The sequence below is a fragment of the Protopterus annectens genome, chromosome 12.part0 (genome assembly GCF_019279795.1).
Source record: "Protopterus annectens isolate FY-2018-M chromosome 12.part0, PAN1.0, whole genome shotgun sequence".
In the NCBI taxonomy this organism is placed as follows: domain Eukaryota; kingdom Metazoa; phylum Chordata; order Ceratodontiformes; family Protopteridae; genus Protopterus; species Protopterus annectens.
In genome coordinates, this window is record NC_056746.1 from 1143168648 (window position 1) to 1143192731 (window position 24084).

Genomic DNA, 24084 nt, shown 5'->3' on the forward strand with positions numbered 1-24084 from the left:
CTCTTGGGATCAGGTGATGCATCCGTGTGGTTTCCCTCCCCTTCAGTATTGGAGGACGTATCATCTCCTGATGTGTAGCGCAATGACTCGGAGCTTCTTTTCAGAATTGATTTTGGTCTTTTCCTCTTGGGTGCCAAAAGTTTATTAGGAAGCCTAAAAGTAACATTCCTAGGAATATCGAATGGTTTGTCTCTTTCATAATCACCCATGTCCCTTTGAAACTTCTTCAATTTTTTATCCTTTAGAACTTGTTCTAACTTTAATAACTCAGAAGTTAACTGATTCACCTGGGAGGTAAAGGAATCACTAGATTCAAATTTATTGGCCTCCATACAAATGGTTTCTACCTCTTGAATACCTAGTTTGACTGTCCGTTCATAAAAATTGGCCAAAGCTTCCACAAAATTCAAGGATGCTGATTGTTGGATTTGAGTCCATTCATCCGTTAATTGTTCATCAATATTATGTACCAGGGGTTGTACTTTATAACCCTTAAGCCACATGGTGTAATTTTTTTATATTGGTAAGCCTTAAATAGACTTAAGTACCAAACATTGGTCCGAAGACCTTTCATGCTTTTGGCCAACTTAACAAATAATGATTCACATAGCTTATCTGGGTCTTGAATACACCCCGAGGAATCATTACCCATATCTGTTACTCCCAAACCAAAAATGGTTAAATCATTCATATCAGATTAACCAGAGGAGTCAATGCCATATTCCAAAGAACAAGTGATACCCAAAAATGTATAACAAATATGTACCTCCACAAAAATATTGGTGAATCAACAATTTTGTCAACAGCAAAAAATGTAAAGTTAATATAAATCTATCAAAAAACACCCTATAAGGCAAAACAGGAGTAAGTCACACAACACGAAAAACTCTTATCATATTTGGGATACATAAACCTTAAAACTGTTTATATGGTAGATTGTATAAAAATATAAAGGTGGATATGAGATGAAATCATGGGCAAGACAAAAAATATAACAAAAACTAGCAACGATAAGAACCAGAGATACAATAGTCAGCTCTTGTGATCTGTCAAAATGACAAGATGATGCCACAATGCTGCGTATCTAACCATTCACAAAACCACTCAGTATTTATAGAGTCCAAAATCACTTGGTGCAAATATACATATAATAATGATATAATAGCTAGCCCTTGTGGTTATAAAAATCCAAACCTATACAAAAATATAATCACTTTGCTGCTTATCATGATAGTGAAAACAGGCCCAAAATAATCGGCCCAATGAAGTTTCCACTCAAAATCATAACCACCTATATATTCCAAAAAGAGGCTTCCCCCAAAACATGCATATACAGCATGAACTCAACAATCGTGTTGGTGTGACAACCCCCATAAAATATAAAAAAAGCAATTATGAATATACATAAATTGCTGTCAGCAAAAAGGTTGAAATACACCATATTAAAGCCAAAAATATAAAATATTAATAATACATGTTCCAACTAGGTTAGCCCCATAGAACCATGACACAACATGGATATCACCCAGAGGCTATATGATCAAATAGGAGAAAGTTCTAAGGAGACTTGGCCCCCAAGGGAAAAACGGACCAAAATCAATACATCTATGTACTCACTAAAAGGTCATAAACAGCATCATATTCAAAACAAAAATAACTGTAATTGAATAACTGAAAATAGATATACTAAAGTTATGTGGTTACCCAAAGGTATCAATGTGTTCCCACAATATATATCCCTTAATTTGTAGACAAAACTACAGTGAATGATAATATCTCTATAGAATATTACACAAACTAAATAATACAGACAAGAAGGAAACCCACTGTACACCGTACATGTATGGGCTAGACTGAACAAAAAACACTGTAAATCCACAAACTATTATCTATACATTAATAATACAGTACCAACTGTATAAATAGTATATGGAAAATAAGTCCATTTGACATATAAAGCACTATGTATTTATAGCAAAAATGGCATAATGCTTTATATAAACATGTTGTCAAACATAATTCTGCTCTTTTTCAATTTATTGTCATTGACTGTATTGCAGGCAAATGTAGGGACAAGCTGGGTTGGCATAATTTACTGAATTTCAAGGAACGTAAATGGATCATCAAATTAGGGGCTCTATTTCCACCTGGTCTTAATGACCAACTTTCATTAACCAATGTACTGCCTTTATGCTGTTATATATACATTTATACACGTGATTGTGTTTTATTTCCACTGAAGAAGGCTATTGTAGCCGAAACCGGTTGGGATATTGTAGATAGTAGGGTATGCCACCCTCTAGCTTTGTCTTTATTAAATTATTTTACATTCCACCGTTTCTGCTGGCTTTTTCATTCATGCATCTACTCTTGCTAGCCAGAGATTTCTTTCTCCGGATATCACCTTGGCTAGGGATTACCATAAACCTAAGGAAGTCTTCCCTTCAACCTGTTCAAGTGTTAGACTTCATAGGGGCGAGAATAGATTCTCGCCAGGGCATTCTTAACCCTAGACAGACTACACAGCCTGACACTTCATGTGTTAGCGCTCCTACATTCCTCTGCACCCCGTGCAGAATTAGTTCTGAGAGCCTTAGGGTCCATGGCAGCAGGTATCAACCTGATCCCTTGTGCTCGTCTGCATATGAGAATTTTACAGTGGACATTGCAAGTTCAGTGGTCGATTCTTCATCAACCTCTAGATTTTCCGATCCCTCTGAGTAGTGTGTGCAGAAATGCTCTCAAGTGGTGGCTCCAATCTTGGAATTTGCATGAGGGACGTCCCTTTCTTGCACCCCAACCCCATGCCATGGTAACCACGGATGCATCCTGCCTAGGGTGGGGAAGGGGGCATTGTTCGGGCAGGACTGTTCAAGGCACGTGGACTCAAAACGAGACCGTTCTGCATATAAATGTCCTAGAGATGAGAGCGCTCTTTTTAGCGTTGCAGGCCCTTCATGCTTATCTACCTCTGGGAACTATTGCGATCCAGTCAGACAATATGTCAGTGGTCTGGTATGTCAACAAACAGGGAGGAACCAAGTCTTATCCCCTTTGTCGAGAAGCCGTGAGAGTCTGGGAATGGGCGATCTCCACCAACCGCTTTCTGATAGGAACACACATTCCGGGTCGGTCCAACATCTTGGTGGACAAATTGAGCAGAATTATCCTTTCGAGTGGTCTCTGAACCCTTGTGTAGCGGAACAGATCTTCCTCAAGTGGGGTCAGCCTTTCTGTGATCTCTTTGCATCGCCTTCCAACGTGAAGTGCAGTGAGTTTTTCACTCTAATCCCCCCGAGGGGGGAAACCCCAGAGACGCTCTTGTTCATGCTTGGCCACCCAGTCTTCTTTATGCATATCCCCGCTCCCACTCATGATAAAGTTCTTACAGAAAGCTCATCGGTTAGGGAGCAAATTGATCCTCATAGCTTCATTCTGGCCTCGTCGAGTCTGGTTCCCCTACCTACGGTCTCATCTCATAGCTCCACCTTGGATCTTAGATCCCATTCCGGATCTAATTAGTCATCCCTCGGGAATGCTTCCTCCGAATCTGGACAGACTGAAGCTCACAGCTTGGCTGCTCCAGTTCCACTAATTGCTAGGACTCCCAGTATCTCTTCTCCTGTTAAATCTATCTTGGTTACGGCACATAAATCCTCTACCAGAAAAATTTATTCTAGCAAATGGAAACGCTTCTCCATTTGGGCTTCACAGAGAAATCTAGATCCTTTTACCACTCCGATCCCAGCGGTATTAGACTTTTTGTCTCGTATCTTCCAGCAAGGAGCCAGCTCCTCCACAGTGAAGGTCCAGCTGGCAGCTATTTCTCATTTCCATGTAGGAGACAATTTAGGCTCCCTCGCTGCTGCCAGAATTTGTAAGACCTTTTTGAAAGGCACTTTTCTTCTGCGACCCCCTATTAACAATCTGTCACCGCCGTGGGATCTGACTGCGGTTCTTCAGGCCTTAGTTGCACCTCCTTTTCAGCACTCGGCATCAGTTGACTTGACAGCCTTTCTGGTAGCTATAACTTCAGCAAGGAGAGTGTCGGAACTGCAAGCTCTTTGTATGAAACCCCCCATACCTTGTGTTTCATAAGGACAGGGTGTCTCTCAGGACTAATCCATCCTTTCTTCCTAAAGTTGCTTCTGAGACAAATATTTATCATTCTATTAATTTGCCTGTTTTTTTCCCTAATTTTCAGAACAAAGGGGAATACAAACTTCATTTGCTGGATGTTCACAGGCAGTTACATTTTTTTTGCACAGGACGGCGGCCTTTCGCAAATCTGTTCAACTTTTTGTTTCCTTTGCTAAGCCCTTTTTAGGGAAACCAGTTTCAAAGGTGACTCTGGCTAGGTGGATTTCCCTTTCTATCCAACAAGCATACAGAGAGCTTGGTTTACCAGAACCAGTAGGAGTTCATGCCCATTCAACACGTTCTATGGCGACGTCTGCAGCATTCTGATCTAGAGTTTCCCTGGATGACATTTGCTCAGCGGCTACCTGGGCATCTTCTCACACCTTTATTAATCATTATAGACTGGATTTGGTGTCTAGAGGAAGGGCTTCTTTTGGATCTGCAGTGCTCCGGAATATCCTTCCTTAAGGGCCTCCCAAGATTTTGGGTAGCTGGAGACTCTGTCCCACAGGTTGCTGATCAAATGAAGTTAACTAATTCAGATAAAGAAGTCATGTACTCACCATAACGTTCCATCTGAGTAGGTATACTTCATTTGTCAGCAACCGTCCCCCCTCCTTCCCCCTTACCTTGGCATTTTTTTTGCTGAACTCGATGTCCAGAGTTCACGAGTTGGAGGTTTGTCCTTGGTTTAGGGGTCTCAGGTTAGTTTGCTGGTGTCATGTATGGAGTGGCAAACTCGATCTGAGGATTGAAAAAAGGTTGCAGTGCAGTATGGGTAGGGGAGGAGCTTGGAGCTCGGATCTTTTTGTTTGGTATGCTGCCAGCTCGAATCCGTATCGGATCCGTAACCCACAGGTTGCTGACAAATGAAGTTTACCTACTCAGATGGAACATTATGGTGAGTACGTAACTTCTTTTTTCTGGTGGCCCTTTTGAAGAAGTGCTTGCCTGGGTGGCCTTAGCTGGGTTGATTCCTTAATTGCAGACTCTCTCCGGTCTCCTTTAGGGCGTCACAGTGGTGTAGCAGTTAGCGTTGACTCCTCACAGCAAGAGGTTCTCCGGTTCAATTTTCATTTGGAGTGCGTTCTCTGTGGAGTCTGCATGTCTTTCCTGCGTTCCCGTGGGTTTTCACTGGGAGCTCCAGTTTCCTCCCATATTCCAAAGACATGCAGTAGGTGGATTGAACAGTCTAAATTGGCCTTAGTTGTATATATATATATATATCTATATATATATATATATATATGTGTGTGTGTGTGTGTGTGTGTGTGTGTGTGTGTGTGTGCGCGCGAATGTGTGTGTTGCAACCTCCAAGGAAGGTTGGGCCTTGGGCTCGCAACCTGAGCTTGTAAAACCCATAACTGCTACAGAAACAACGAGTGCTGAAAGGTGCTCATTGCCTGATGTACCACATGATGCGCAAACAGGAAAGCGAGCGAGTGAAGCTATCCTGTCTGACCCCATCTCTGAGAATTACTTTAATCACTGGAGAGTTTGACATTTTACACTATCTACCCTCCTTGCCAATGCAGGGTGCCATGAATTTTTAGCCTAGGCATCTTGGGTGAGGTTGCATTGCATGGTCTTGTCTTGGATCATCCTTTGTGTTTTGGCTGCCACCATCTTTACATTTTTCAAATTTCTATTCCCTCACTGACCTTTTTATCAAAGTGTGACACCCCTTCCTCAAGCAGGACCCTTTCACAGATTGTGACGATAAATTTGATTAGAGGTTGGGAGGACCTACCTTTGCTCTGTCCTTGTTCAGGGGAAGAAGCAACTGTCCTGAATGGACAGCTTTGCATGTACCAGTTGGAGTTGAGGGCCGTTTTTTTTTAAACCTTAAAAGCTATAGATAGAGACTTAAGGTCAGAGGCCCTTTTTCTGACAGCATTGTTTTGTGCCATCAGGTGACTAGTCTGTTGGATAATGCTGGAACTTTAAGCAGGGGGACATAGTTGTAACTTCCCTGTGCATTGAGGTGATGTATAAGTGGCAGTAGACCATAGACACACGTGTCATTCTCTTAGCAGTTCAGATTTCAGGTGAAACAAACTGGCAGAATCCATGACCTGCTTTTTCATCACTCTCCTGGGATTGTAGAATTGGAAGCTTTCTTTTGGTGTTGATCTTTCAGGATTCTGTGGTACTTTGGAAACTGACCTATTTTCCTCTTAAAGAACAGCTGTGCTCCCATTATCCTGTTTAGAGCAGCAGAACAGTTCTCGCTGCTGTTGTCTTGTTATACCTTCCTGTAAATCCACACCTCATCAGAGTGCAGGGAGAAAAGATGGAAACAAATTCTCTTTTCCATTTGGTAACCAAAAAAAAAAAAACGTGCATTTTCAAGCTCCGAGGTCCCCAATATAGCAAGAATCTCTCCTGTCCTTATTCATGGGTTCCCTTCACTGCTGTCATGAGTGCTGGCCCCATCTCAGAATGTGGTGTCTGATGTTGGACCTTTGAATCCTCTTGGACTTGCAGACATATTTTTTTGGTGACTGTGACTGTTTAGAAGCCTTCTTCCCAGCAGACGTGACTCCAAATGTGAACTGTTTACCATTGCTCAGTGTGCAGGTGATCCCAACCTAAGAAGTATTTGTATGATTCAGTCCACAATTACTTTAGGGTCACTGTGCATGTCTTAGCTCTTTTCGTTGTAGTATGGCCTTGTGGAGGCCAGGATTGTGGCTAACAGTGGCTAGTCAAGCACTTCCTTGAAGGAGTGCTGCTTCTCCACCCAGCTTTTTATATGTAGATACTAGGCTATCAGTTTGCATACTTTTACAAGCCTAGCCAGCAACCAGAAGTCATGAATAAGGCCATGCACCTTGTATCTTATTTCTTTGAGGTAAGATCTTAACCATTATGTAAACCCCTTCCCTTAAAGAAAGTATAACTAACCCACTCATAGCTATGAGAGCTGAAATTCATGACTGACACGTGCGTATTTCAGGAATGGTAAAATGAATTTCTTGGAAATTCTTTTCTGGTGGCTGTCACATCTGTTTACTGGATGTTGAAGCTTCAGGTAATGTGTAAGGAACCATATTTAGTCTATCTCAAGGGCAGAGGTGTCCTTTAGAGCTAATTTACATTTTCTCCTGAAAGTTCTTTCTGATTTATCCTTGACTCAGTCAGTTTGATCTCCCTGTTTTCTATGCATGGGCAGAAATTAGGTAGGGAGAACCCTTCACATTCTGAATGGGCATTGTAGACTTTGGTATTATGTGTAATAACCACGAGTTTAGGAAGACAGAACACTTGTTTGGATCCTTTGTTCTTTGGGAATGGTTCCTAGTTGAGAAATAAAACATTTTCAAATGGACTGCAGATTTTTTTTTTTTGTAAACACCATTATTAAATTCACACTTATAACAGTGACATGGTTACATATACTGTTAGATAAAAGAAAAAACACTGCAGTTTCTTGCATTGTACATATATGATCTGATGTTGTCGTTTCCGTCTGGGTTCAACTTATGGGTTATCAGATCCATCTCGGATTTGAGACCGGCCATTTCCAAAAGACTTGAGCCCTTGAACCATATTACCTAGCTCTGTACAGAATTACCTTACATCTCATTTGCCTCCTTACAGGATAACAGCTTGATGTCCTTCTATTCATCTGTTGCAGTATTCTTTACATGAGGGAGTTGCCTGCCCAGGCGACCAGACTTCAGCCAGTGTACCAAAGTCTTTTACTACCATGTGGGGCATGGAATGTCTGACATAGGCTGCTATCGGACGTAGGCCATAAAAGTGACATACGCATGCAGAATCCTCAGAACTTCTTTGCTGATAGTCAGAGCGCCAAACCTGGACGTCGCTCTGCTGCTGGAATTTCTTTTCTTCATTAAAGGCAAGTGCCCTGTTGGGGAAGCTCTTTTTGTCTTTTGCTACCATTTTGTCTTGGTTGAGAGTTAATGTCATCCAAAAAGGGGAAGTGTGAGTGTGGAAGGCAGATTCCACACAAGGATAGCCACTCCCAGTGCCTTTTTTTGTCTCTGGCCCCACCACGACCATAAATAATGTTCGATTTGTCAGTCGTTCGTGCCTAAGACCCTTCCTAGCCGATTTTCATCCGTCGTAATTTACTTAGTGAACCAATGCTTAAAAATTTCAGCTATAAGTGTGATGGAGGATTCCACAGACCAGATGACCAAGCCTACCAAGTGGAAGGGCAAAAGACCTAGGCCCATAGTTGAAGCTGCGCCTCTCCTGAGTGGCATGATAGCCCAGAGACGTGCTCCATTTCAGATCTAGATCCCCAGGCTGAGCCAGTTTTGCAGGCTGCCTTAGAACCGGATGCCAGCACGTCTAGAGAGGCCTCTCAGACCTCAGGTCCTGAAGTCCATGGGGCACCAGGGCTCTTTGTGTCAGAAGGTCCTAGAGGAATCATACAGATTGTAGTGAGGAAAGATGCTGACTCAGATTTGGTAGAGTGTAGGCCTATGTCAGGTCCTCCTTCTTTACATCGTATTGACACTTCTGCTAAGAAAAAGCATAAAACCAAACATTCCTCACCTCCTCCATGCCTCAGAAAGAGTGGCTACATTTTGCCCAGGGCTTGTTCAAGGCCTACCTCCTGGTCCCCTCCCTCTCCCCTCCCTCTCCTCTCTTGACATACCTGACCCCTAAAAAAGGGTCAGACCACAAGCTACTTCAGACGAAGATTCTTCCTCTGATGAGGGCAGTGATTCTTTAGCTTACTCCTCTCAGATTCCTTCCCTTTTGAACTTTGTTTCCCCAGAGGAAGACTCCAATGAGACAGACTTCCCTTTGGAGGATATTTCATTTGGCAAAGCCCTTTAAAAATGAGACACCACTTTAAATGGGACAGTTCTCAAATGTCAGAGGTACAAAGATGTACTACGACCTCCTCCAGGTGGAGACCCCTAGTCCTTCAGCTGTCACTCCAGTTATCCATGCCTTTCTGGATGCCTTTGCTTCCACGTCCCTACACCCTGACTCACAGCCTTCAGCCCCACAGAAGTCGGATAGATATAAAGTGCCTCAGGATTACAATTTCCTTTTTAAAGCCTCTGGCATACCCCTCTGTCATCTCTTTAGCCTCTGATAAGGCCTCAACGAGAACTCCATTTCTCCCCTCAGAGAAGGACAGTAGGCAACTCGAGAGGTTGGGGAAGAAAATCTACACCTCAACAACTTTAGTCTTTAGGGTTTTGATTTACCAAACCCACATGACTAAGTATTCCATGGAATACATGGCTCAGTTGTCCAGAATAATATCTGACATGCCAGATTCAGAGAATAAAGCCTTGGTGTCTTCCTTTTTGCTGCACCCTTTCAGGTGGCCTCACACACTATCAAATGCAGCTATGATGCAGTTGAGGCTACCTCCAGAGCTGCAGCTTCATCCTCAGCTTTAAGAAGGTTTGCCAGGTTGAGGCTTCAACCCCTTTCTGGGGACATCAAGGCAAAGCTCATGGCTCCCCCCCTTTGACAACTCTGCCTTATTTGGTAAACCATCTGCTAAACTTTCAAGTCCCTGCAAGACAAGAGCAAGGAATAAAAAGACCTCCAACGTATTCTGGTCTTTTCACTTCCTAAATTTCACAGGAACTGTCCTGGGAAACAGGTCTTCGTCCGCAGGTAATCCCGGACCCCCCTACCCAAGCTCTCCAAGGGGGAGCAAGAAACCGTATCACTTTTCAGCATCTTCAGCTGCTTCTCATGTGGCTAACCAGCCCTTTCCTGATAGAACAGGCTCTTTCCCCTGACTTCTCGGGACTAACATACAGTACCCCCTCTTCCTGTGCCTATGCCTCTCTCTTCCCACCTGGGAATCCTTAACTCAAGACGCCTGGGTCCTGAGCATCATCAAACATGAGTACTTTATGGTTTGGCACACTGTGCCTTCCTTCAGGGGTAGTCCTCAACCTCCAGCAGATCAGATACCTCTTTTCCACCAGATATTGGAAAACCTGTTAGTATAGCGTACTATGCAACCAGTGCCCACCCCCCAAAAATGAACAGGCTTCCATTCTCGTATGTTTCTGGTTCCCAGGAAGGAAGGGCCATGGAGACTCATCTTAGACCTTTCCTTTCTCAACACCTTTCTAAAGATACCTTCCTTCAAAATGCTAACTCTTCAGACCCAGTTTCCCCTGGTCGTCATACATGCATTCCTGGCCTCCACTGACATCAAAGATGTCCACGTACATACTCCCATTCATCCCATATTCAGGAAATGTCTATGTTTCTCTGTGGGATACTGGCACTTTCAATTCTCTGCCTTGCTTTTTGGTCATTCTGTAGCCCCAAGTATTTTCACAAATTGTTTGGCTTCAGTGGTCACTTTCTGCAGATTCCAAGGCATTCAGATCTTCCCTTACCTGGGCGACCTCCTGTTCAAGGCGCACACCCTGGAGGAACTGGTGAGCAACCTCCACTCAGCCATTACCATCCTGCCATGCCTAGGATTCACCATCAACTTCAACAAATCTACACTCGACCCATCACAAAATCATATCTTTCTGAGGTGCAGATTCCAAACAGACAAAATAATAGTGTCTTTCCCATTCCAAAAGGCTCAGGAACTCTGTCAAACCTTTCCAGAGATCCTTCCACTAAGCCAGTTGTCAGCAAGACACTTTCTCAGAATCCTAGGACTGATGGCCTCCACCATCCCTATGCTACCCTGTTAAGTCTCCACATGAGGAAATTTCAGTGGTTCCTGAAATTCGTGTGGACAAAACATGCCCACCCACTAGAATTTCTTATCCTACTACTGCCTTGCTTCAAGAAGGAGCTTCGGTGGTGAATATGGCAAATGTCAGTAAATCCAGGACTCCCATTCACCCATTGCTTCCAACTCAGGACCTGTACACAGACGCTTCGAATACAGGTTGGGGGACAGCTGTGGGCCCACACATTGTTCAAGGACAATGGACCCCCCCTCTCAGGGAAAGAACCACAGAAATGTAAAAGAGGTGAAGGCATTGATCCTAGCAATTCAGTCCTTCCAGCCCCTCCTCAGGTCAGGACAGTTGCGATCTACACAGACAATGTGATTGTTCTGTGGTATGTAAACAAGCGGGGGATGGGGGGGTGTTGGCAAGATTCTATGTCCTGTGCATATTTGCCTTACAAGTGTGGGAACTAGCATGCCAACTTCAAATTTCTCTGCAGGTGGTTTAAATCCCTTTCAGGACCCTGCGGCAGACGCACTGAGCAGATCCACAACACAGGCCCACAAATGGATGCTTCACAGGAATGTGTTCCTGGATGTAGTCCATCAGTGGGGTATTCCTCAAATGGACATGTTTGCCTCCCCTCTGAACAAACAAATACCAAAATTTTGTGCCAGAGAACCACGTTCTCAGGCATTGGAAAGTGAATGCCCTATCAGTTTCATGGAAGGGGAAGTTTTTTTATGCAGTCCCTCCCCTACCACTCATTCCAAATGTCCTGCTGAATATGCAATAGGATAGACCGAAAGTCTTGCTGATGTGACTCCCTATTGGCCACAACAGAACTGTTTCCTCCTTCTTTTGCACCTAGACAAGGCCTGTCATCACAAGTTACCCCACAGGGTGGACGTGCTCGCACAGAACAAGGGCTCCCTTATCCACCCACATGTGGAAACTCTTCAGCTGACCTGATGGATGATAGAGCCCTGAACCCTTTAGACACCTTGAGGATGTGCTTCAAGTCCAGCAGGAAGCCAGGAAACCCAGTAAGAGGAAATATTAACTTTCCAAATGGAAGAGGTTTTCTGTTTGGTGTCATGCTAGAAACCTGGATCCACTAGCAGTGGCTCTCCCTTTGGTTCTTTCATATCTGTGTGAATTGCTTGATGCTGGCTTAGCTCACTCTTCAGTAAAAGCACATTTGTCAGCTATCTGTGCATGTCTGCCCCTTTCACCTCCTTTAGCTTCCAGATTTGAGGCCAAACAGTTTCTCAAAGGCGTTCTGCACATTAGATCTCCCAGGAGACCTGTGAATCCCCGAATCTTCCCTTGGATCTTAACTTTGTGCTGGAGAAACTGACCCTACAGCCTTCTGAGCCAGCCTCTCCTTTAGCTCTTTCAAACACCACACCTGGAAGACTGTCCTCCTGGTGACTATAACTTCTGCCAGATGGGTCTCTGAGCTCCAGGGCCTGATGGCGTCTCCCCCCTTCTTGGTCTTTCATAAAGACAGGGTTTCCTGTGTACCAACCCTTCCTTCATGCCCAGAGTAGTTAGTTATCCTTAAACCAGGCCATTTGCCAGCCTTTTTCCCCCTCCTCAAAATAACAGTGAGAGGATCCTACACACACTAGATGTGCATAGACAACTCAGATTTTACTTTCAAAAAACTAAATCTTTTAGAAAATCAGACCAATTATATTTGTGTTTTTCCACCCCAGCACTCTGTGATTGCCTGTATCCATAAAGTCACAAACAGGCACTTCAGTGGACCCACACCATAAGCTCAATACCCTCCGAAGAATTCAAGTCAACCAATGTCCTAAAAAATACAGTTTATTGACAAAAAGTTAAACGCTTTTGTCTCTTGAACTATATAGAGAGTTCATCAAAACTGAATAACACACACATAACCAATCTTTAAAGTTATGGAAATCTCAAATTAATTAGTAAATTGTAAAAATTACATCAAATTAAATAATTACGTCCCATTAAATGGTTAAAAGCATATATTCATTAGAAATAAAAAACATATACATTCCTGATGAACATTGTTAATTCTAAGGCTCTCTTCTTTAAAACTGAGGCCATTGAAATGTACTCATTAATACCTGGTGGTGTATTTGAACATAATTTTGTAATCCAATAAAATTCTATTAACTCTAAACAGCTCCCACCACCCTCCTCTAAGATTTGTTGGAACTTGTTCCAAGATGCCAAATTTAAATCTTGTAAAATTTTGTGCCTTTTTTTGTTTGTTTCTTGCCACTTTTTCCACATTTTTCATTTATTTCTCGCTCTACAAGACCAGTGTCCTCAGGGGCTTTCATCAAGAGACTGGACACCAACTCTATTCTAGAAGCAGCAAGTTAGACCTCTGTCCAGACTTTTACCAAACACTACAAGCTGGATTCCATTTCTAGATCCAGGACTGAGTTTGCCAGGGCCATTCTTCTTGGTTTCCTGGAAAATTCTTCCGGTAACTCCAGCTCCCTTTCTGCATGAGTTTTGGTATTCTCCCTCATGTAAAGAATATTGCAGCAGATGAAGTAGGACATAGAATAGTTGTGTAAAAACTTACCATAACGATAGAGTTCCTTCTCTTCTCTGTTGCAGTATTCTATTCCACCCTCCTCCTCCACTTCATCTGTTCTTGGATGCACTGACTCTCTATCCCTTGGGCTCTCATTCTGATTGGGATTTCAGTTCTGAGGATGGTATGCACGTATGTCACTTTTATGAGCTACGTCCAACGTTCCGGGCACTGTGCGGTAGTAAAAGACTTTGGTATACTGGCTGATGTCGGGTCGCCTGGGCAGGCAACTCCCTCATGTAAAGAATACTGCAAGAGAGAAGAGAAGGACATCTATCATAATGGTAAGTTCTTACACAACTATTCTAGCTCAAGCTCTGATGGGGTGCACACTTTTTGTGTACCTTTGTACCATATTTTTTTCTTCTTTTTCCTCTACCATATTTTTTTTCGTAATAATTGTGCGTTCTTATGTTCTTTTAGCAGATAGGTTTTAAGTAATATAGCTTTTAACATTTGTGTAGGTTTGTTTTCATAGTGTTTGTGGGCTTTTCATGCTTTGTTGTATGGAGATATAATTGTTAACTTTCAAAAGGTAGTGTGATTTATGTAGTTATTGCCGTGTTTATAGTTGGCCAGTGTTTTTTTTCCAGTATATTGTGTGTTGTGTTGTTTGATTATTTTTGATGGATAAGGGGTTTTAGAAGTGTGTGGTGTGTGGCCGTAAGATCCCTTCCCAATACTCGCACAGTTGATGCATGTATTTTCTCGGGGATGCTCACTTAGAGACCAAGTCTGCCATTTGTTACAGCTTTGCATCCAGGGCTGTCAATGAAAAATGGGCCAAGATGGTCTTAAAGTGTCTTTTGCTCACTGGGGATTGTTCCTCCGCCTCCATTCCAACTAGCATCCATGACAAGAGTGATTGTTGTCAAAAGGAGGGGACTAAGGACCCCAGATTGTTCAAGGGGGGATTATAAACCTGCGGCTCCCCTGCTTCTAGCTGTCAATGCACCATCCAAAGATCTGATGACTCGTACCTTTTCTCCACAGTGCCAACTGTGGTGAAGACCCCTTCCCAGATGCTCAATGTCCCTAGCCCCTTTTTGTCGAGAGGAGTTCCCTCGTCAGGGTTCATTCACCATTTCCCCCCTTTACTCCCTGGGAATTTTCCTCAGATTCTTCGCTGTCTCCATCCCATATCCGATCCTCTCTAGTTCGGGTCTGGTCCTCAGAGCCTTCTGTTAGTTGGTGTGCCTCCAAGCCTCCCTCGTTGGCTTCTTCATCTCTATGTGTCCTTTCATTCAGGAGTTTCTGTAACTCCAGAATATGGGCTTTCCTTTGGTGCTTCTTTGCTTCAGGTGTCAGACCTGTAAACCTTGATCTTTTGGCTGTCTTTTGATTCCTTCTGCCCAGATGGTTTGCTGCTCAAACGTCAACCCATTCTTGAAGCCCATTAAGAACTGTCCCTGATGTTAGCTGCAGCAGGTTTTGTATTGTCATTTTATCTACAGGGTGACCTTATTTGAGTCGCAAGTACAGTGTACTTATTGGGATTGCTTTTGAGTCAGGCAAGTCTTCTTCTTCTTCTTTCAGCTTTTCCCGGTTAGGGGTCGCCACAGCGGATCACCTGTCCGCTCATGATTGGCAGTGGAGTTTTACAGTGTCGAGTTGCCAGCCCAGCACCCAACCTTCCACAGAAGGCACACACATGCACACACTCACACCTAGGGCCAATTTAGAGTGTCCAATCCACCTACAGCATGTCTTTGGGATGTGGGAGGAAACCGGAGCACATGGAGGAAACCCACACGACCACAGGGAGGACATGCAGACTCCACACAGAAGGCACCCCAGCTGAGGATCGAACCGGAGAACCTCTTGCTGTGAGGCGGCAACGCTAACCGCTGCACCACCATGGCCACCCCTGAGTCAGGCAAGTATATATTATATTGTTTGTTAGCCTTGTTAGTAGTAAGTATTCATTGTTTGTTGATTTGTAGGTGTGCTTGGTAGTGGCTGGCAGGGGCAAACAAGTGGATTTATGAGCTAGGTTTTATAGTTGGCTTGTGACATCATGGTATGCACATATTCCAAGCATATGCACTCAGGAGCTGGATCTTCCAAGAATTTACTGGATTCTGGTAGCATCAGGAAAGGTGTTGCTTCCCCAACCTTGAAGTGGCGAAAGTAGGTGATGTGGACAAAAGTGGGTGATGTTTCTGTCAGAAGAGTAGACTAGTATTTGTTTAGTTATTTATTGACCTTTGTTTACTGAGAAAATCCAACTGGAAAATTTTATCCATTTTCAGTGGAGGCCTGGAGAGAAAAACTTCACAAATAAAAGAACATAAAATACATATATATAGGTGAAAACTGACATATTATAGTATACAGTAAATGCACACGTTAATACAAATATTTATACATATATGATAGGTAGAATAGTACAGTGATACCATCATTAAAACAAGATAAATACAGTATCGTATAATATTGAAATGTACTGACATATAAGTGAGAGACTTTATTACTCACTCATAAAGCAAATGTCAGTGGAACATTCAAATAGTGGATAAGGAGTTAAGAGAAGAGGAAAGGAGGGGAGAGTATTGAAATAAGTATTTGATAAAGATAAAAATTGCAATAGGTATGGCAACAGGAGAAATAGAGTAAAAGAGAAATAAAAGTAAGGAAAAGGAGTGGTAAGGAAGAGAAGGAGCTGCAATTATTAGCTAGGAGAACAACAGGTACAAAGCCAGGCATCAAAGAGGAATTCTTTCAGTTGCAGTTTAAATAAAAGAATGTTATGTTGACTGGTGCAAGGATTGTAATCCAGACTTGCTACACATTGTGAGTACAGACTTTGACTGCAGGTTTTGTAAGTTTTATAGATGCCAAGTAGATTTTTGTTGGAAGATTGAAGGTGATAATTTGGGAGGTAGTGGTGGAGAGTTGCACTTAAGTGGGATTTACGCTGTGTGGACTGAAGTTTATAAAATTAGCAATTTGATATCAAGTTGGATGCATCATCAGAAAGACTGCGCTTGTATTCATACTGTTTTCATAAAAAGCAAAATTCAGTATAGCTAAGGCACTGTGTTAATTTAGTAACTGTATGGAGCAGTACTTTCTCTCCTCTATTTGTGATGGTCACTAGTGTACATAATTATATCTGTAATCCTTCATTAAAGGATTCTCATCTTTTAATCTGCTTGTACATATATAAATGTGGTTGAAAGTTAACTGATATTTGAAATACTAAGACAAAAAGAAAACAAAAACTGTACCTGTTCTTTCTGTAATTATGTGTTATCTATATAGTTTATTTATTTATTTTGTTTTTTACAGTTTCCATTTTGAAACGGATTCCTCGGTCTCAGAACCCCAACAAATACAGTCGAGAGCCATGTAAGATACTTATATGTGATAATGAGTGTGAGTGTGTATGTCAGTATTGTAACATCTTGGCTACAGAAAATTTGGTATATGCCTTTAAACGTGTTCATAGGCAAGTGTTGGGCTAGCTGCCCTTGCAGGCCATTTTAAACCTGACAAAATTCCCTTGGTTAGAGACTTGCTTTACTCATCCCATGGTTGCTAATTATGTATTACCTCTTATGAGAGTAATTGGGATCATACCATAGATAATTCTAGTGGACCCATGCATGGGAGAAAGCATTTAGAAGCTGTATCTGTCTGTTAGTAGTATAGGGGCAGTCCTGAGGTAAATTTTCTGTTTCCCATCCATACAGCCAAGTTGCACTTGAATATGGGCAGGGATGATTTTTGTTATATGGGGTAGGGAGTGTGTTCCAGAGCAGTGGTACCCTCTATGAGATGTAAATGTCCCTCCAAACCATTCTGCTGATGTTACAGAAGAGGTTTGGATCCCTTAGACCAACTATAATGTTTTTATGAAACTAAGCAGAAGGCCTTGCAAGGCCTGCAGCTTACCCTGTGTGCATGCAACCTCTTCTGCTAGAAGGGGACTGCGCTTGTAAGATTGGGATACTTATATGGACTGCAAACCTTGTTTTCAGGTACCTTAAATATTGCAAGCAGTTAATAACCTGTTTTTCTTTCAGTCTTGAACTTTGTGTCTGTATGTGTTACTATGTGTATATATCTAAATCTGTACACATACGTGTGTATGTATATATGTGTATGTATCTATAGACAACGTAACCTAGTACTGAGGAAATGTAGTTTTCCAGAATAAACATCATGCCCACAGACACACAAAGCCCTCAGATGGCTCAGGACAGTGTGCTAGCTAGCAGACTGCTTAAATCGCTTCCTGGAGTAACTCCATGAGTGGACCTTGAACAGAGAGGTCTTCCACGACATCAGTCTTCAGTGTGGAACTCCTTAGGCAGACCTCTTTGCTTCACCAAGCAACTGTCAGCCCCTCCATTTCTGTTCCTGCGACCCTTGTCCCACAGCCTGGAGGGACAAATGCCTTCTCTTTCCTGTAGACAGGGAAGTTCTGTATGCCTGCCCTCCTCTGCCTCTCCTTCCAAAAAATCTTCTCAAGGCAAAAAACACCAAGCTCTATTTTTCCCTAAGTAACATTGGATGTTCTTCATGTTTCACTGTTGCAGTCATCACACTTGTTTTCTGCCTGCAGGTAGCCCTCAGTCGGCCCGAATACCAGAGACGTATTTCTGCATCGGTTGCTGCCACTCCATGACTGATGTCAGGTCGTCAGGGGTATAAAAACAGGCACCTGACACCATTACATTAGTCTTTCTTGCACAGGATCCCAAAGCAGAAGCAGTTTGCATGAGTGGTGGTTGGTTGTTACCTGAGTTTTCGTTTCCAAATTGAATCATCCTGAAGTCTTCTAAAGCTAAGTACCCCGTTGGGGATCCTTTTTTCTTGCTCTAACAGATGTCATAAAAAGTTAACAATTGTGTCGCCTGTGGAAAGCAAATACCACACCGAGATTTCCATTCTTACTGCGTCACCTGTTTAGCCCTAGACCATGATGATGTTCTTCGTGTTTCACTGTTGCAGTCATTACATTTGGGTTATCCTGCTGGCAGGCTACCCTCAGTCAGCCAGAATTCCAAAGTCTAGGTCCGGCATCGGTTGCTGTCGCCTCTTCCCTGACGTCAGTGCGCCAGGGGTATAAAAGATGCAGCCGATGCCATTTTCTCCAGTCTTTCTTGCCACGCGGTGCCCGAAGCATAAGCAGTTCGCAAGTGCCGGTCAGCCGACTCCTGAGATTTTCATGTTTGAATTTCAGATCCGAAGTCTTCATTAAAAGCGAAGTACCCCGTTGGGGAAACTTTTTTCTTGCTCCAGACCGATGTCAGAAAAAGTTAATAATTGTATTTCTTGTGGGAAGCAAATACCTCATAAGGACTTTCATTCTTAATGTATTCCTTGCCTAGGCCCTGACCACGACGTTGCTAGTTGTCAGTTTTGTGCTAGATTTAACCAATGCACTATTAAGCGTCGGTAAGAGTTTGCATTACACTATTTTGGCAGAAGATTTAATTATACGATGTCGTCTGATAGCCATCCGACTACCGGAATTCACAAGAAATGCAAAGAAAAAGAAAAAGACAGGCATCCGAGGTCCAAAACCAACGACGAGGCTTCTTCTAAGCCAGTCGCCGGTTCTCAGTGAGGCACCTTCGCAGCCTCTGGCGCCCGCTACTTTAGAACCGCAGGACGCTACCGACTCCCACATGGAGTCGACTAGGCCGCTGGAAGCTCAAGGTATTGGACCTTCGGAGACTATTCCCTCAGATGGGTCAGGAGCAGCTGAGGGTGTTTTCAGACCTACTCAGTTATACATTAAAATGACTTCAGCTTCAAAGGCAAAGACTAAAGCACCTTTAAAGACAAAGAAACAAGTACAACAGCCTTATGGACAGGCCGCCATGCCCAAAAACAGATGCTCAAAATGGCCGAAGACTTAATTACTTTGGTCAGAGGTTCCCATCCCCCACCTGATAAAAGGCCTAGGCAAGAGACAGAATATGAATCGTCAGATCAGGTTTCCATTTCATCTGATTCCTCTGATCAGGAATACTCTCTTCCTCCCTGTGAGGATTCTGATGCTGAAGAATCTATCCCTTCAGCCTCTCCTCCTGAGGATTACTCTTTTGGGGAAACCTTGCATACCTGGAGTGAGCATTTCCACTGGGAGAGCCAAGATTTTTCAGAATCTAAGAAAAGGCTCAGAGACTTCCTTTTACTACCACATCACAGGCCCCTAGCTATTTCACCCGTGTTAGACATTGTAGATGTATTTTCAGAGTCCAGTCTGACCCCTGACTCCTTACCTCCAGCTCCTGTTAAGCCGGTCAGGTACTACAGGGTTCCTGACTCTCATAAATTCCTTTTCAAAAACCCTGCTGCTGACCCAGAGACTATCTTTCAGGGTCCCAAAGGGGTCAAGGCTTCCTCTGCAAAAAACCCTACCCCCTCTGAGAGAGATACTAGGCCATTGGACAGATGGGGAAAAAGATTTATACTTCTGCTGCCTTGGCTATAAGGGCGTTAAATTGTCAGTTTCATACGCTCAAATATTAGCAATATATTATGTCATTGCTTAAACAGAAAATGTTGATAAATTCTGAATGTGCAGAAAACAAAGAAATGCAGGATTTATTGCATGCAGCTGAACAAGTTGGAAAGCATACTTGGCAATGTGTTTTTGATTCTTTGGAGGCCTCCTGCAGGGCCGCTGTTATGGGTTCTATCATCAGGAGGCATGCTTGGTTAAAGGAACAAAATCTGCCAGATCATGTCAAAGCAAAATTATTAGATTCTCCATTACAGCATGATACCTTGTTTGGTGTTAAAGCAGAAGAGGTGTTAAAGAAAATGGAGGACAAAGCTAAATCTCTGCAAATAGTTAAGGATTTCTTACAGGTACAGCCTCCAAGATTTAGCAGACACTGGCCTACAAAGAATTGGTCCTTTCCAGTGTCAGACAGACCACAAAGGGGCAGATACAGACGCCCAAGAGGCAGATCCCAGCCCCAAGATTCATACAGGTCTAAACATTGGGGTGCTTCTACCTCCAAAAGTGGAGAAGACAAATCACAGTCATACAGGAAACCGTCCCAATGACTTCCCCCTGCCTGCACCTAGCACTTATCTTCTTGTAGCACCTTTAGGGGGAAAACTAGCACTTTTTTCTCAAAATTGGCACATAACAACCCAGGACAAATGGGTCCTAGACATAGTGTCACAAGGCTACAAGTTTCACTTCCATACCCTGCCAAGGTCAAACGCTTGGCCAGACCTGCCAAAACATCAATGGGCAGAGTCACAAGAGCAAGTCTCATCCCTCATGAACATGAGGGCCATTCAGCAAGTACCAGTGCAAGAGCAGGGACAAGAATTTTATTCATGACTGTTCTTGGTACCAAGAAAGGACAAGACCTGGAGACCAGTACTGGACCTGTCTATTCTAAACACATATCTGGATATACCAAAATTCAAAATGTTGACTCTACAGCAACTTCTGCCCATGCTGAGCAAGAAGGCTTGGCTTGTGACTTTAGACCTAAAAGAGGCATAGCTGCATGTCCCAATCAGACAAACATGCAGAAGATACCTCAGATTCAAAGCTGGCTCAATGCACTACCAATTCTCTGCACTGCCCTTTGGCTTATCTACTGCGCCCAGGGTCTTCACAAAGTGCCTGGCACCAGTAATTGCATTCTGCAGACAAAGAGAAATAGAAATATATCCTTACTTGGACAACTGCCTCATTCAAGCAGAGAGCAAGGACATTCTACTACAGTATCTGGCATTTGTAAAGAGATTTCTATCAGGCCTAGGGTACACAGTCAACAAAAAGAAATCAAAACTAGTACCCCCTCAAGAGATAGGGTGCAAGCTTAAATACAACTGCCCAGACGGCTTATCTCACGCCAGACAAACAAAGGCAACTGACTACCTATTTCAACCAGTTGGCAACAAAGGCCCAGTTATCTGCAAGAAAAATTTTGGAGGCTTTGGGCTTCATGGCATCCTGCATTCTACTGATTCCATATGCAAGACTGCATATGAGGAAACTTCAATGGTACCTAAAAAGTGTTTGGACTCAACATTGCCACAGCCTGGAAACAATAATTACCCTCATTCCCTGCCTGCAACAGGAGTTTCGATGGTGGGCGAAGGCTTGTCACCAGAACAAGGGACAGCCATTCACTTTACCCCCAGCAAGGCAGACTTTAACAACGGATGCATCAGATTATGCCTGGGGGGGCCCACATGGCAGGAAGATGTATTCAAGGCACATGGTCCGCAAACCAAATGCATCTACATATCAGTCAAAAAGAAATGCTAGCTGTTCAGAATGCCCTGACAGCCTTCAAGGACCTACTTTATCTGGGCAACTACTGATATACAGACAACACCACGGTCATGTGGTATATAAACAAGCAGGGAGGCACTCATTCTTACCCCCTTTGCAGACTAGCCATGAATTTGTGGGACACAGCATTGACTTACCAAGTACATCTGCAGGCACAATTCCTGCCAGGAAAGATAAATACTCTGGCAGACGAACTAAGCAGAAACCTCATGGATCCCCACGAATGGAAATTGGATCCACAAGTCTTCAGCATGATAACAAGGAAATGGGGATGCCTGGATATAGATCTATTTGCCTCTCCTCACAACTACCAGCTAAAAAGATTCTGCACAAGGACTTATCACAGACAAGCATGGAAAGTGGACGCCCTATCTTTCAGCTTGAAAAGCTTAGCAGTGTATGCCTTTCCCCCACAGCCTCTCCTCCCCAAGGTACTCCTAAAGGTCAGACAAGAGAAGCCAAGTATGATACTGATTGCCCCAGACTGGCCCCGCCGGTACTGGTATCCAATCTTAAGGAACTTGTCTCAATGCCCAGCTTGGACCTTGCCTCAAATACCTCATCTACTATCTCAACAAAACAATCAGATCCTGCACAGCCAACTAAAGACCTTAAATCTGGCAGCATGGCATTTAATGTAGTCATACAAAACGCGCCTCTTAAAGTTGTGATGGATGTCATTTTGGAGGCCAGAAGGCCTAGTACCAGAAAATCTTACGCTGGAAAATGGAAGAGATTCTGTGCTTGGAACCAGGCACAAGGAATTGACACAGCTGTACCCAAATATTCCTCAGATTTTGCAATACTTAACTGAGATGCTGGACAAAGGCCTATCCTTTTCATCAATTAAAATTCATGCCTCTGCCATTTCGGCTCATTACAATACAGAACCACCAATCTTTTCTCACCCTTTGTTAAGGCAGTACCTCAGAGGAGCCAAAAACTTAAGGCCTCCAAGGAGATCACCAATACCTGCATGGGACCTCAATTATTTCTGGTTAAAGGCTTATAGTGCCTGCATATTTGAACTGCTTCTTACTGAAATTGGTACACCTTGTTTGCTGTAGCATAGACTAGATCCAGGCCTGCTGAATCTAGCTTTGTTTGTATAACTTGAGCACTAATCCAGGCATTCTTTAAAGTATTCAATTGTATTTATTACTGCTTGGTAGTAACTTGATTAAAGTGTAACTACATTCTAAGTCTTTTGGTTTAAGCACTTGGGCTTCAGGCCAGTTATTTTACATTAAGAAGGTTCGTGGTCTGCACTCTTGTGGGAGGAGAGGCTGGACTCTGCCCTTCTGAGCTGCGAATTTCTGGTTAAAGGCTTATAGTGCCTGCATATTTGAACTGTTTCTTACTGAAATTGGTACACCTTGTTTGCTGTAGCATAGACTAGATCCAGGCCTGCTGAATCTAGCTTTGTTTGTATGCTTGTTGTTTGTTTGCTTGTTATTTCCCTGAAATGCTAATTCCACCTAAAACGAGGCTTTTCAGCGCTTCTGTGGATCCCTAGTGATATCTGCATTGCTTACTGTACTTATTTCCTTGTTTCACTTGAAAGAAAGTTACTGTTTATCGTTTTTGCATTTAAGTTACCTGTAACACATTGCATTTAAGTTACCTGGCACTTGCTCACTAAAGCAATTATATAAGTCAGCACTAAAAAATTAAAAGCACTACACCCTCACAAACTCCCCTTGAGTACATTGTTTCCCATTGGCCCTTTTTTTCAATTATAAAGGAATTCCCAATACTATTCTAGCATGTCCAAAGGTCAGTTGTCAATCTCCTCTCCAGTCCAGCTGGTGAATCTGGGAATCTTGAGGCAATGTTACAACTGCCTCATGTACACAGACAACTGCCTCATGTACACAGACAACCCTCTCCTCCTCCCAACAAATTCCAACACATGTGAGAGATGCAACCATATAGCCGAACTGGAGGCTAAGCTCTCTCAACTCAGTAATGGTGTAACCAGTCAGGAAAAGAAGGAAACCACACTCACTATAATTCCAGTCTTACATAGACCCTACCACGACAGCAAACCAAACACATAAACACACAAAAACATACTCGGAGGCTCTAAATAAAAATCTGCCTAAGCAGCAGAGACCTCCAAAGCAGACACCCAAGCAACCGCTACCCCAAAAACAAAACACGTGCAACACATAGCTCACAAAGCCAGTGTGCCGAACAGTCACAGCCCTTAAGGCTAAACAACACTCCTGATACACTTGTAATAGGTGACTCTATCGTCAGGCACACTGATGTCCCGCTCACCAGGCTGAACAAGGAGAAGGTCACGGTGAGCTGCCTGTCGGGTGCTAGGATCCGCCACATAACACAAGCACTCAGGTCACTCCAAGGCAAGTACAAATATGACTCGGTCATTGTCCATGCTG

At 43.2% G+C, this 24084-nt stretch overlaps 1 protein-coding gene across 1 annotated transcript in view; it reads left to right on the top strand.

Moving 5' to 3' along the window:
• Nucleotides 1–24084, top strand: part of LOC122817033 (trichohyalin-like) — a 1834860-nt gene that overhangs the window by 1291095 nt on the left and 519681 nt on the right. The window contains exon 10 of the mRNA XM_044090165.1: nucleotides 16684–16743. Coding sequence (XP_043946100.1) covers nucleotides 16684–16743 — 60 coding nt within the window. The remainder of the gene's footprint in view (nucleotides 1–16683; nucleotides 16744–24084) is intronic.